Consider the following 14,140-nt stretch of genomic DNA (forward strand, 5'->3'; position numbering starts at 1 on the left):
TTATCCACTTTTCCTACTACATTGTGTTTATGTTTGATGACTGAACACAGTCAGACTGATGTATAATAATGGCTCTAATAATTAGCAGGGTGGAAGAAGCGGCCTGGCTCCTGACTGGACTTTTGCAGGTGCGGTCGTGATGCGCGGGGCTGTCCCGGTCCAGGAGGACAGACCCCGCATCGCGCTCCTCCTCCTCCTCCAGTGGCTGCAGCTGGGCATGATGTGGACACAGCGAGCAGCCGCGATGGGAGGAGGGCTCGGTTTCCTGTATGAATAGTAAACGCAAACCACGTGGTGTAAAAGCAGACTGCAGCTTCTTTTGTTCAAATCAATCAAAACGAAGACGGACTGAGAGCTGCTGAATCAGGAAATTACTGGTACATGAAATATTCCTAGTTTTGACAGATCTTTTTTAGACACTAAATCACAAATCCCAGTCAGGGGCTAGCGCGGTAGCTGCCACAAAACGCCACACAACTATGTAGCATCTAAAAAGTTTGTATACTAGCAGCGTTTTGTTGTTTGGGTTCCGTGTTTAGACCGCTGTTAGCTTTACGACGAAAGAACGCGTTAGCGCATTTAAAACAATATGATGTAGCGAGCCGACCAGGCATTTACGTGGCTTTGTGAAGGGCTTCGGCACAACGTGGTCACGTCGTTTGCAGAGCCGTGCCACAGTTTCATGTTTGTTAGCGTGCCAGCTAGTCCAATATGCGTTTAGTGAACAAAGAGCGACTTAGCTGCTTAGCCTAATGACGCTAATGTTAGCCGCGATGCTAAACGCACTCCAGCCACTTAGGCTTTGTCTGCTGCCTTTGAATGGGCACACTTAAAGCTACAACGGTTTATTTCCAACTGCTAATACAAACACAATTCTTTTCTTCTTCTTTTTTATTTGCTAGTAATGATTAAAAGCGAGTTAGCCATCGTTACAGACAGTTGTATTAAGTGTGTAAACGGTGTCGCTGTACTTTTATACTCCTTTGCATAGTTGAACTCTTTGTTTTTGTTTTTTTTACAGGACAGACATTGTGAAAGATGCCTCGTAAGAAGGTGACAGAAGTGACTGGGAACGGCGGGATGAAAAAGAAGAAGCCCAGCGGTAAAAGGAAGGAGCGGGACTTCAGCAGCGACGACGACTTCGATTTTGAGCAGGAGAACAATAAGAAGCCGGGGAGACCAGCTGCCAAGTCCGGGCTGCAGCCGGTCACCGTGGCCGACGACCTCAAAGAGAAAATTGTACGTCAGGGATAGCAAGTGTTTCACTGAAAGCACTTTGGAGTAGTTTGAATAGTTTTGGTGATATGGCACGTATCTCTCAGTGGACGGGACTCCGAGCCAAGTCCTTTACACACACTCGCCTGCTTCCGTTAGGCAAATCAGTCACAGCCTCTTCCACAACCATTGAGGACGGTGTCTAACCCCTGAAGACACATTATAGCCTCTTAACCTCTACCTAAACCAAACCATATTTTCTCCAGTTTGGCTTTGCCCAAATCTAAAAGCTTCTTGAAAAAACCGTTAAAGCAGGGGTGGGCAAGTTTGTGTCATGGAGGGCCGATTTTCTTCATTGCCAAAACACCAAGGGCCGAAACTCACAATTTTAGCCCAAAGTAAAGCACTTTTTCTCTGCAAATATAAGATTTGCTATAATATATTCTCGGTATATGACCTAATGGGGTCTTTTGCTGGGAATTGTGAAAATATTGACAGTATTATCCACATTTTAGAGTCCTTTTCATGTATTTGGTCTCTGATTTATGAATAAATGTGTCTTCAAAATTCTTTTCGGGGCCAAAGGTTTTATGCTGTAGGGCCGAATTTTGCCCGCGGGCCTGACGTTGCCTACCCCTGCGTTAAAGGAACAGGCCACCGTTTTTCCATACTGAGAAATATTCTTACCTGAGCTTGGACGAGTTGATACGTACCTGTCTGGTCTTTGTGCATGCGCTCAGTCACGCAAAATGACCAAGGATGTTGTTAGCATTGAGCCTCTCCCAGCATATTCCTATGGCTCCAAACGGGGGTGAAGTTAGAAGTGACCAAGCTCTTCCACGAGCACACAGACCAGACAGGTACACATCAACTCGTCTAAGCTCAGGTACGAACATATCTCAGTATGGGAAAACGGTGGCCTGTTCCTTTAAACCAGAGACCAAAACGATACTATCATGTGCAGAAACCCAACCAAGAAAATGATGAAAAGGTGACAAAAATGCAACAATAGACCGACAAAAATGTGATGAAAAAGCAACAAAAAAGTGACAAAGTGGTGAAAATGCAACAAATAATACATCAACAAAGCGAGGATAAAGATTTGGTTTATATCAATCTTGCTAGCTTTTAAATGAAGCGTTCCACTTGTAGGCTCTGAACTCTCCAGTCATGAAGCTTGGTAAGGCAGGGGCTTAGAGGTTAAGCAAACTTTATTAATTAAAAAAAAAAAATAGGAGTGAAGTTAAAGTAAAGTGACGCAGTTCTCTTAGCAGCACCAGTCTCGCTCCAGTCATCAACATCTCAGAAATAATCGACGCAGATATCTTCAAAATACACACAACCGCAGACCAAACCACCACCGACCACTGCCAGTCCAAACTGATTGAATGAATTAACAAACATGCCCTTATTCAAGTCTTTTGACATCTTTTGGCTCTGTAACATGAGGCTAAAGCTGTTCATTTTCTTTTCTAAAGCGGCAACAATGAGGTCAACCCGAGAGTTCATGTTCAGGTTAATTTAGTGCATTAGTTAGTGGCTGTTAGTAGCTGTTGTTAAAGATTAGCGTAGTTAGAAGTGTTGTGTCGATAGTAACCTACAAGTACAGCTCCGTGTAGGCGCTGGTGTCCTCATTTTACTTTCCAACACACCGCGGTTTGGTTACTATCCCGGAGGTTTAGTATTATTGCGTCTACAGCAGTCGTGCCCAAGCTTTTATTTGTGCCTGACTTTTGCCCCCACACCTTCGCAGTCCCGGGTGAATGAGTGTCAAAATAACCGGCTGTCCGACCGTGAGGATAATGGTTGTAGTCCCTGGATATAAAGCACGCTGTCCGCTCCAGTGACATACACACAAATCACCCTTCTACTGGCTTAACAACTGCCAAGCTGAATTTGTATGTTGCTTTTAAAATCAATACAGCAGTCTTTCAAAACTATTACGTTTTATTTTACGTGGGGGAATAAGCATCAACTTAACCACTCCGCTTCTCTCTCTGCACCTGAAATAGAAACTGGAATGCCCCAAGGTGAAAGGACAGTTGCTGATCTTTGGAGCAACCAACTGGGACTTGATCAGCAGGAAAGAGGTCCCCAAACAGCAAGGTACGTGCGGTTCTAGTGCCCTGTTTCCCCTATAACCACTGGTAACTTTTAAGGGCTGGTGTATTTCAGCTCTGTATGTCGTTTTCTTTGGCAGTGCCACAGGGGTAGCTTCCCCTGCTTTTCCCTACTACTGATCCATCATCTTATTTAGAGAATAATCATATGTAGCCAAGGTTGACGTTGTGTCCACCTCTCTGTTCGCCAGCGGCCTTCAGAAACCTGGGTCAGAACCTGTGGGGCCCTCACCGTTACGGCTGCCTGAGCGACGTGCAGGTCAGCAGCGTGGTGTCCGGCCCCTGTGCCGCGTTCAGCCTCCTCATCACCACCGAGGGCAAGCTGTGGAGCTGGGGTGAGTCCCACGGTGCCGCCGCACTCATGACGTGACCGTGTTCATAAAGTTCTGAGCTGTTTGGTTAAAAGAGTGCTTTGTTGTTAAAATGTGAACTTTGTTGTCTGCGCGCACAGAGTGGATATTACACACTGCAATAGAAGTTTTTCAATGGGTTTTACGTGAAGCTAATTTGGCAAATAAAGATGGGTTCTCGTTGAATCGTGTGTCTGACAGAGTAAGGTTTTGAAACCTTTGTTTTGAGTGGTGCTTTTGAGATTGGAGTCTAATCAGTTTGGAGCAGTCAATGACATTTTGTGTCTTATCAACTGTCATTTTGTTTTAGTCATAGTCAGACGAAAATAGTCAAGATTACTTAAAGGAACAGGCCACCATTTTCAAATACTGAGATATGTTCTTACCAGAGCTTAGACAAGTTGATGTGTACCTGTCTGGTCTTTGTGCGTGTGCTCAGTCACGCAAATAGAGCAGTTAGTTAGTTTAGCCTCAGTGAAGTTAGAATCGACCAAGCTCTTCCATGTTTTTAAATATGGTTACATGAGCCTTTACACAAGCCTAGTCACAAGTCTAGTCACACAAAAATAAACATGTTGATTTTCTAAGCAGATAAAAGGGGGTAGCTATATTGGAAGGCGTAATAACACCAGACGTCTGTGCAGTAAAGATGTTACTACTCCTTGCAATATAGGTCCCCTTTCTATCCGCTTAGAAAATCAACATGTTTTAATTTTATAAATGGTGGCTTTTTCCTTTAAGGTATAATTTGTATTTTTGTCAGATTTATGTAAATGTTTGTGAATTTAGAAGACAAGATTATCCACTCAAAAGTGTTATTTAATTGTATGAATAATATTCTTTCGAAGACCTTTCAGCTATTATCCAAAGGATGTTAAGTTATGTGGTTTGAGGCAGAAGTTTTCAAAAAAAAGAGTGCACCAGGCTAGTTTAATGACCAATCTCAGCTCAAACGCTTAATTTCATCCTTGATCTGACAAACCCAGTCCAGATGACTACTACTATCATTACTACTTTGAAACACATCTTCCTGATTTCATCTGTGCCTCAGCAGCGACTGAAGAAGTTTGTGGAGTTTTAACTGTTAACTGAGGCAGCCCTAACTCATTTCAGTGTCTCGCAAACTTCTCCATACTTTCTACTTTGACATATATATTGACTAATATGAATATTTAACTGACTTGGTTAAATTGTTTATTGTTGTTTTTTGTTTCTCAAACTCCAAGTTCTTGTTTAGCTTTAGTTTCTGCATAAATATCCCACTGACTGAAATATTTGGGTTATAGTATAGTGGACATATATTGTACAAATGTGTGTGGTTTTAGGTCGGAATGACAAAGGCCAGCTGGGTCATGGGGACACCAAACGCCTGGACGCTCCAAAGCTCATTGAGGCTCTAGCTGATCAGGTGGTCGTGTCTGCAGCCTGTGGACGGAACCACACTCTAGCTCTGACCGGTGAGTGCTCCCGTCACATGCGCCAATGTTACCAAGCTGTCTGTACAGTCATTGATAAAGCTATGTCTGCACAGAGGACGGCACGGCCTACTCCTTTGGAGAGAACAAACTGGGACAGCTGGGTCAAGGCAGCCAGACGGACGCCGTCCTGAGCCCTGCTACAGTGAGTCTTTTCCCTCATCCACACAGGCAGATTAGATTAAAAAGAGTGTTGTACTTTGTGTAAAAACAGCTTTATATCTGTTGTTGATGAGAACAACATTGTAACAAGGTAACAAGCTGATTTTACACAAGAACCCCCCCCTTTAATGACAAACAAACCTAGAACCACAAAGCAGGTCTAGTGTTTAGCAGCTATTGTTTTGAACCTTTTATTAAAGCTGCGTTTCCATTGATGTCTCTTTCAGATTTCCTACAATGGGCAGCCTTTGGTGAAAGTGGCGTGTGGGGCAGAGTTCAGCATGGTGGTCGACTGTAAAGGAAACCTCTACTCGTTTGGCTGTCCAGATTATGGACAACTGGGTATGTTCGCAGACAAAAATCCTGTGAACCTTAAAGTCAGAAGAGTCAGTTGGGATGGAAGACTGTAATTAAACAGTACATGAATCCATTGATCTTTCTTGTAGGTCACAACAGCGATGGCAAGTACATCGCCCGGTCGAACAGAATCGAGTTTGACTGTGAGCTCATCGCCCGGAGAGTGGCCCTCTTCATCGAGAAGTCTAAAGACGGCCAGATCATGCCTGTTCCTAACGTGGTGGTGCGGGACGTGGCCTGTGGAGCCAACCACACAGTCAGTGCATTCTTCTAAACATCATGAGAACCTCTTGTGGGAACGATTTAATACCGAGCATCTTGGTCTTAGTGGAAAATAGGCTGTTCTTAAAATGATAAAGTTTATTAAAAAGATATAGTTCAAGACTAGAGAAATCAGTGTAAGAAAATACCCTTTGGAGTTCGAAGTTGCTCCACAAATGCTCTGAGGAAAGCTGCTCCAGTGAAATAATACAATGCTTATTGTGTGGGCTTTTGCAGCTTGTTTTAGACTCTCAGAAGCGTGTGTTCAGCTGGGGCTTCGGCGGTTATGGCCGCCTGGGACACACAGAGCAGAAGGACGAGATGGTTCCACGTTTGGTGAAGCTCTTTGACTTCCCCGGCCGTGGGGCTTCCCTCATCTTCAGCGGTTACCAGTGCTCCTTTGCCGTCAACGAGATGGGTGAGGGGGCAGCACGTGCACTGATTTCAATAATCCAACAGTGTTAAGAAAACATGTCTTATGAGTGTATGTGTCACAGGAGGACTGTACTTCTGGGGAGTCACCAACACCAGCAGAGAGTGCACCATGTATCCCAAAATAGTGCAGGACCTGTGCGGCTGGAAGGTCCGCAGTCTGGCCTGTGGGTGAGTGGAGTGTTTGTCCTCCTCAGCAGAGAAGTTTGTTACGCTGCTTTTGCCGGGGAGAATCATGAGCCTGGGTCACAGATATTTACCTAGTACAAAGACTGTAGAGAAAGGGTTTTTGTGGGGAAATAATGATGATGCGCAGAGGATTCCCTTTGGAAAAAGCTACAGCTACTAGCACTGATCAATCATGTGGAAACTAGAAAGGAGTGCTAATTAAGTCAATAAAACCAGCATTTACATAAAGCAGCCTTTAACGTAATCACACACTGAGCTGCACTTGTTGAATTATTAGTTTACTGCACACTTCTCATCAGCAATGGGCCCTAGCTGATCGTAGAATGCTAGCCTAGCCTTTGGTGACAAGCTGAGCTCTACGGCACAAATAATCACCCTCTGTTCCAGCGTTTGGGCTGGATTTCAGCTTAAATACTGATGAGACCCTAGGGCAGGGGTCACCAACGTGGTGCCCGCGGGCACCCAGGGGCCCTTTGGGGCATGTCCAGTAGCCCTTGGGACTTTTTCTAAAGTGTAAAACACTTCATTTTCTTGAATCTAATTCTTAAAATTACAGTTATTTCGGTTCTTGTGACTTGGTATGAGTTTAAAATAAAGCTATTTTAATATAATATGGGGTCAATGTCCTATAAGTGAACAGTGTACGTTTAAGTCTTTAGGATTAGTTTTTAACTGGTAGCCCTCGAACAACTTAATGCTCTTAAAGTAGCCCTCAGCTGAAATAAGGTTGGTGACCCCTGCCCTAGGGTGTATTGTCAAAGCTCCATAGGACATGGTAGTTAGCAAAGAGGAACAGAACAGCGCCTTTCAAAGACAAATCTTTAATGAAATTAAAGCGCTCAAATCATTTGGAACTGCACAGCAGCCTGGGGACCATGGCCGAAATTTTTGCATGGATTTGGGACCAATCACAGAACGAGGAGGGACGGCAAGTCGATAAAGATAAAGATGACGAGCTATTCGATATACGGAAACTTGTAGTTTATTTACGGATTTAAAAAAAAAAGCTAAATTTACGGATCAAACATGAAGCAGCAGACGCGACGCTATTATTCGATCAAGCTTCAGGCCGTGTTCTAAAGAGTTTAGCTCGAAAGTTTACAGTGGGTATGTCATACGTCATCGGATACGATGATACGATTGGCTGTGGCCTCGTGCAGACGGATGATAGACCTTCGTAGCGTCCAATAAACGACTATGGACGATCGTAAACCACACCTCTCCTACGAGAAAATGAATTGGTGTCCCCAGACTAAATATCACTTGTGGTTTTAGTCTGCCATTAGCCAGGCTACTTTACGATTGCAATTATGTTTCATGAAATAAAATGTGGCTTTAATTTGAACTTTCAGCTATTTTTTTCTCAAAATATGTTTCCACTTTCGATGCATTTATCCAAATTTGCTTTCATTCCTGTGTCTAAGCAAAAGCTGTTGAACAGTTCCAAATCTTTTAAACAGTTAGTGACAGAAGTATGTGTAATATATTTATCAGTCATTTTTTAGTTTTTAGTTACTCCCATCTTCATTCCTGTGCATATCCAGCATGTGTGGCCTAACTAAGCGGGATCGATGATGGTCAAAAGAATGATGAAACTGAGATGAGGATGGATCGATTCTAATGAAAATATTTAGTATAATTCAGTACAGTACAAGTCTTTATAAACGTTGTAAACTGCGTGCATAAAGAGCATGTGTATCACTGCACCACTCAGTGTTAGCATGCTGTTAGCTACAAATTCAACCATTTTACTTTCAGTTTTTCTGCTTACTGGAGAGGCCGCTACATGCCAATGCCAAATCCAAACTTGACTCATTTGGACATCATTTTCACACGTTCAAACTTGGGGCTCATCTCGAAGAAGAAATTGTTTCTCGTTCATAGACGAGTGTCTCGTCTTGCTCATGACTTGTAGCTGAATCTCTTGTGTTTGTTGTGTGTGTGTGACCAGGAAGAGCAGCATCATCATCGCCGCAGACGAGAGCACAATCAGCTGGGGGCCCTCGCCCACTTTTGGAGAGCTGGTAAGACCTCACACAGGACCAGGAAACTAGGCACGTCCTGGACCAGTGCTGTGGTGCTATTTTAGTCCTACTAGTTTTGTATGTACATGTGTTGGATAATCCCTAGTCTCTTTTTACCGCTTCCCTTTAGCCTTTCCCCTTTGCCATAAAACTGAGGGCTAGAGCGGGAAGGACTTCCCTAAGAAATGGGACAGCCCTCAATTTGTCTGCCTTTACAACAAGCAAGGATATAATGATCTAGTTGTAGTACAGGTGAAACTCTAAAAATTAGAGTTTTGTGCAATAGTTCATATCACAAGTTATATTTAGTCTGGGGACCACCAATTCATTCTCTCGTAGGAGAGGTGTGGTTTACAATCGTCCAGAGCCGTTTATTGGGCTGAATGTCTGTCATATGTGTCTGCACGTAGCCATAGCCAATCGTATCATCGTATCTGATGACGTACCTTAACTTAAAGAGACTATACGGAGTTTAAAAATGTCAAAATTATGTATTTTCCTCCCCCTACATGTTCCAGCAATGTCCTAAGGTGTAGAATGAGCCCAGACTTATTAACCACATCTGCCTCTAAAATCCTGCTCTGTCACTCAAAATAGTGTTAATTTGGGTCTGAAGTGCCGTCATGCACAAGCCTAATATAGAAGGTGCAGTTACACATATAACCTGAGGTGGCAGTAGTGAGCATAAAATGGCTAACTTGCATCTAGCCCCTTTAAGTTAAAGATCATCAAATGAGATAGTCAATTCTCTATTTGGAATTCCTCATTTCCGTAATAAGCCGAATGCCCATCTCGGGTCGCCCAACATTTGTGATCCTTGAAGGCGACTGTTGGACGAAGTCCAGGGTCTGAAACTGTGGCCTCAAGTCTCCGATATTTAGAACATTTAAACTGGAGTGAGAAATAAACACGTAGAGTTCTTTTTTTTGTCAATAAGGAGTTGGACAGTAAAATAAATCTTTTTTTTATTATTATTATTGTGACCAGAGAGATCCAAGTACACATATAGGCTAGGCCATCTAAATGACTTTATTTGTATTTTTTGCGAGTGATCTGATGGAACAACATGGCTGATCGATCACTAATGTGACAGACGGAAATGTACCCACTATATTTAACATCAACACCGTTTAGAAACCTTTCCTGCGATTTCAAGACGAATTTAAATGATTTCAAAAGTGGCGATGTCTGTGTCAGGCTGATCCCAGGTCCTGTCGTCCCCCTGTCCGCTGTGGTCCACTATGGTCCACTATGGTCCACTGTGGTCGACTATGGTCCACTATGGTCCACTATGGTCCACTATGGTCCACTATGGTCCGTTGTGGTCCACTATGGTCCGCTGTGGTCCACTATGGTCCACTATGGTCCACTATGGTCCACTATGGTCCACTATGGTCCGTTGTGGTCCGCTATGGTCCACTATGGTCCGTTGTGGTCCACTATGGTCCGCTGTGGTCCACTATGGTCCACTATGGTCCGCTGTGGTCCACTATGGTCCACTATGGTCCGCTGTGGTCCGCTATGGTCCACTATGGTCCGCTGTGGTCCACTATGGTCCACTATGGTCCACTATGGTCCACTATGGTCCACTATGGTCCGCTGTGGTCCGCTATGGTCCACTATGGTCCGCTGTGGTCCACTATGGTCCACTATGGTCCACTATGGTCCACTATGGTCCACTATGGTCCACTATGGTCCACTATGGTCCGTTGTGGTCCACTATGGTCCGCTGTGGTCCACTATGGTCCACTATGGTCCGCTGTGGTCCGCTATGGTCCACTATGGTCCGCTGTGGTCCACTATGGTCCACTATGGTCCGCTGTGGTCCACTATGGTCCGCTGTGGTCCACTATGGTCCGCTATGGTCCGCTATGGTCCGCTGTGGTCCACTATGGTCCACTATGGTCCGCTGTGGTCCACTATGGTCCGCTATGGTCCACTATGGTCCGCTGTGGTCCACTATGGTCCGCTGTGGTCCACTATGGTCCGCTCCTGCCTACGGAGCCGCCGTCCTGACTTTTCCCTCGCTTTCAAGATATTGACAACATAAATATTTGCAAGAAATGTCAGTTGAGACTTACAGTACCTTATGGGTCACGGTTATGGCTCAATGTACTTCAGTGTTCAGGCTCCGCTGCCTGGACTCGCCCACACATTTCAATGGCTGAGTGGTTTGTTTGGGCCGAAATTAAGAGCCTGATTGACCCACGCATACGCAGTCGAGATGGGCATTTGGCTTATACATGGGAGGACACTTATGCATGCGTAGCTCGCCTCAAACATGTGAGGTCGGGACAGACATCTGTCAAACATCATTGTAAATGAGCTAGAACTGTAGAAATATGTTTTTGACATGACAGGGGAATCACCATCTTAATTTATCATATTGAGTCATGCTGTAAGGCCATACCATCTCTGTAGTACAGTAATGATCTTGATTTCATAATAAAGAAATAACGCGGCTAGTGCTAATGTCCACAGCGTCTAGTAAGTCCTCTCATTGTGGATGCTCTGCGCAGCTAAAATAATCAATATTGTTAAAGACCTCTTATTCCATGTCGCCTTCAGAGCAGAATCATAATCAGAACAGCTGTAATTGGGAGCTCTGAACTAAGTCCTTTTAGTTGTTTTTTGCATATTAAGTAGCCATGTGCTCCGGTGTGACTCAGCCTTTCAAATGAATCCAGCAGAGCTGGGCAGGGCTTTATACGCCTATAGGACTTAAATAGCATGTGTCTGTCACTGTGTGAGGGTTATAATACTGCTGGGAAATACTTCAGGTTTTTGTAGTTGTCTCTCACTCTTGTTTACACATGCGCCACTCGACTCAACATTGACCAAGCACGTTTTTTGGGAGGGAGAAAGTAATTGTGTTATCGCAATTGTGTTTTCAACGGTTAGTATTGACGAAGAGTGAAACTAGGCAGTAGGCTACCATATCCTTGGCAAGCAACCTATCCTCGAGGTATCCGGGTCATTGACCGAGATATGAAGTATCCTAGTTATGTCTATGTAAACACAGTCTCCTGATTTGTGTTTCTTGGATAAGCCAATATCCAGGTTAGGAGAGACCGGGACATTCCTACAGTTTCCACCATTCAGTTCCATGTAAACACAGTATCCTGGTTTCTGATGTACTACGTAGGCTATGCATTAGCAACCATTGTTTTGAAAGTGTTCTAATAAAGTGTTCACTTTGGCACATCTGTGTGAGTGAAGGATCTTAGTGTTGACCAAGACTGTGAGGTGACACTTCCACTCACTGCCTGAACTTCTCTTGTACCAGGTCCCAAGGTCAAGGCCAGACCCGCCCAAAGGCTGGTGTAATGGTTTAATCTTCTTTAACACAGAACAGTAGCACATATGAACTAAGGTCACATGTCTTGTAAAGGTGTCCAAAAGTGAAGACAATCGTCAGAATGATTAAAGGCACACCGCGTCGAATTTTCCCCAAAAAATCTAATTGAAATCCAAGCATTTATTTTATGATTTTAATTTAATTTATTAAATACCTCATAAATGTCCAAACAAACATGAGCTTTTGTGTGAGCAGCTCAGCTCAACTAAGACATGACTGTAACTTTACCAGGAGTGGGTGCATCTCCAGCTCGTCTCCATGGAGATGTTAAGTAAAGTCAGCAGAATTTGAGATTTAAAAAGGTTAGGCCCTCATCCAAATCCATTCTTTGATTATCCACTGCAGCAATTGCATTTTTTGTGTCGAACTGGCATGTTTTGTACTGATGGCAAAATCTAGTCCCAAATGCTACGCAGTGTACCTTTAAGATTAATGGCAGGTTTGTGAATCCAATCACTTTCGACTAATGATCAGGGGAAACATTTGGACATTCCTTTCCAAACTCTCCTGTTGAGTTGTGGCTCCTGCTCCAACTGAAATGATGCCACTCTCGTACCAGGGATGTATCGTTAGTTACCTTTAGTTTTGTCACATGGAGCTTATCTCCAACAGTGAATTCTGCTCCTGACTGTGCATGTGTGTGTCTCTTCAGGGCTATGGAGACAACAAAGCCAAGTCGTCCACCAGCGCTCAGGAGGTCAAGACCTTGGACGGCGTCTATGCGGAGCAGGTAAGACTCCATGACTCCAGGTAGAGGACATACGCGCGCACTCTTTGACACTCTTGGACACTTGCCCAGTCGCGTGACTTAATCGACCCGCTGCCATATTGACTCAACTTTGTCACTCATAAATGTTTGATGGAGCAATAGGGATTACTACATATACACTACCCTTCCAGGAACCGCCACCTTAACGTGGTGGAGGGTTTGAGCCCGAATGATCCTGGAGCTCTGTTGTCGGGGGCTTCGTGTCCCTGGTAGGGTCTCCCAGGGCAAACAGGTCCTAGATAACGGGTCAGACAAAGAGCGGTTCAGAAGCCCCTTATGAGAGATCAACAGGCCCTGTTAGAACCATGAGGCCTCCATGACCCGGCAACGGACAAGTGGAAGAAAATGGATGGATGGATGGACATATACACTAATAACTAACTGTGTGTGTTTGCAGGTGGCCATGGGCTACTCCCATTCTCTGGTGATAGCGAGACAAGACACAGAGCAGGAGCAGGACAAACTGAAGAAGCTTCCAGAGTACAACCCCCGGACAGTGTAGTGGTGTCAGGCTGACGCTGCCCCCCTGTGGTCGGCCTCTGTCTCACACCCCACACTCCACTGTAGTCTTCCTCAGCCCTGTTCATGCTCTCTACAGGCTTCAGTTTGTCCTTGTTTCTGGTGCAGTATTGGTGCAGATGACTCGTCTGTCAGACTTACGGGTGCTACAGCGGCCTCGGTGTTGTCGGAGGCGTCGGACCAACACTCCCTCCCTGTGCCTTTGTGCAGGGTGTCTAGTCTTTAGGTGTTGGTGGATGTGGCAGTACGGTTTGTGCAGCTGCCAAACATGCAATTGAAATTTTGTACTGTTTTTTACTTTGAGTACTCTGTTACATTCCTTTGTTGTGTTCAGTGTTGGCATCATAGATGCATACCTCAGTCTGGACTTCTGTTCACTGTTGTGTTCACGCTCAAAGCGACTCCCAGAGCAACAATAATCAGCCTGCACTGAGCGAGTGGAGGCCGTCATGTTCTTAGCTCTACTGCATTTTTATGGTGACATTTCTCACTTCAATTTCTGTAAAAGGATCAATAAAATTCTAATAAAACATCACCCTGTCATGTTGGAATTCTTCTTTTAACCGCATACGCCCGACTATGCTACAAAGAAAACTAGCCTTATATGATGTACATATGTCATACTGTATTTGTGTGTAAGCAGGAAAGTCCCACTGCCCCGGAGGGAACCTTACTGTACATGTTAGAGGTAAAGGAAGCCAGACACTGAGAACACATGCAAACTCCATACAGGCAGAGCTACTAACCACTCTGCCACCATATCTACTCTGAAAGCTTTGACCACATGTGGTTTCACTTTGCTGGAGCTTTTTAAACCGTCGTGGGAAAGGTATTCACAAACCACACCCACACGTTGATTTAAGAGTTCTCCATTGTGTAACGCACTGATTGCTGTTGCAGACGAGGGGG

The 14,140-nt window shown here is 44.5% G+C and overlaps 1 protein-coding gene across 1 annotated transcript; it reads left to right on the forward strand.

The window, feature by feature from the left end:
- Positions 1-252: 252 nt before the first annotated feature.
- Positions 253-13,760, forward strand: rcc2 (regulator of chromosome condensation 2). Its single transcript, XM_079558254.1, has 13 exons — positions 253-377; positions 1,022-1,239; positions 3,228-3,321; positions 3,527-3,670; positions 5,011-5,142; positions 5,217-5,305; positions 5,550-5,664; positions 5,769-5,935; positions 6,178-6,358; positions 6,438-6,543; positions 8,513-8,585; positions 12,596-12,673; positions 13,110-13,760. The coding sequence occupies exons 2-13, from the start codon at positions 1,039-1,041 to the stop codon at positions 13,212-13,214; spliced, it is 1,485 nt and encodes a 494-aa protein (XP_079414380.1). The 5' UTR covers positions 253-377; positions 1,022-1,038; the 3' UTR covers positions 13,215-13,760.
- The last annotated feature ends 380 nt before the right edge of the window (positions 13,761-14,140 follow it).

Source organism: Gobius niger (assembly GCF_951799975.1).
Source record: "Gobius niger genome assembly, chromosome: 6".
NCBI lineage: Eukaryota > Metazoa > Chordata > Actinopteri > Gobiiformes > Gobiidae > Gobius > Gobius niger.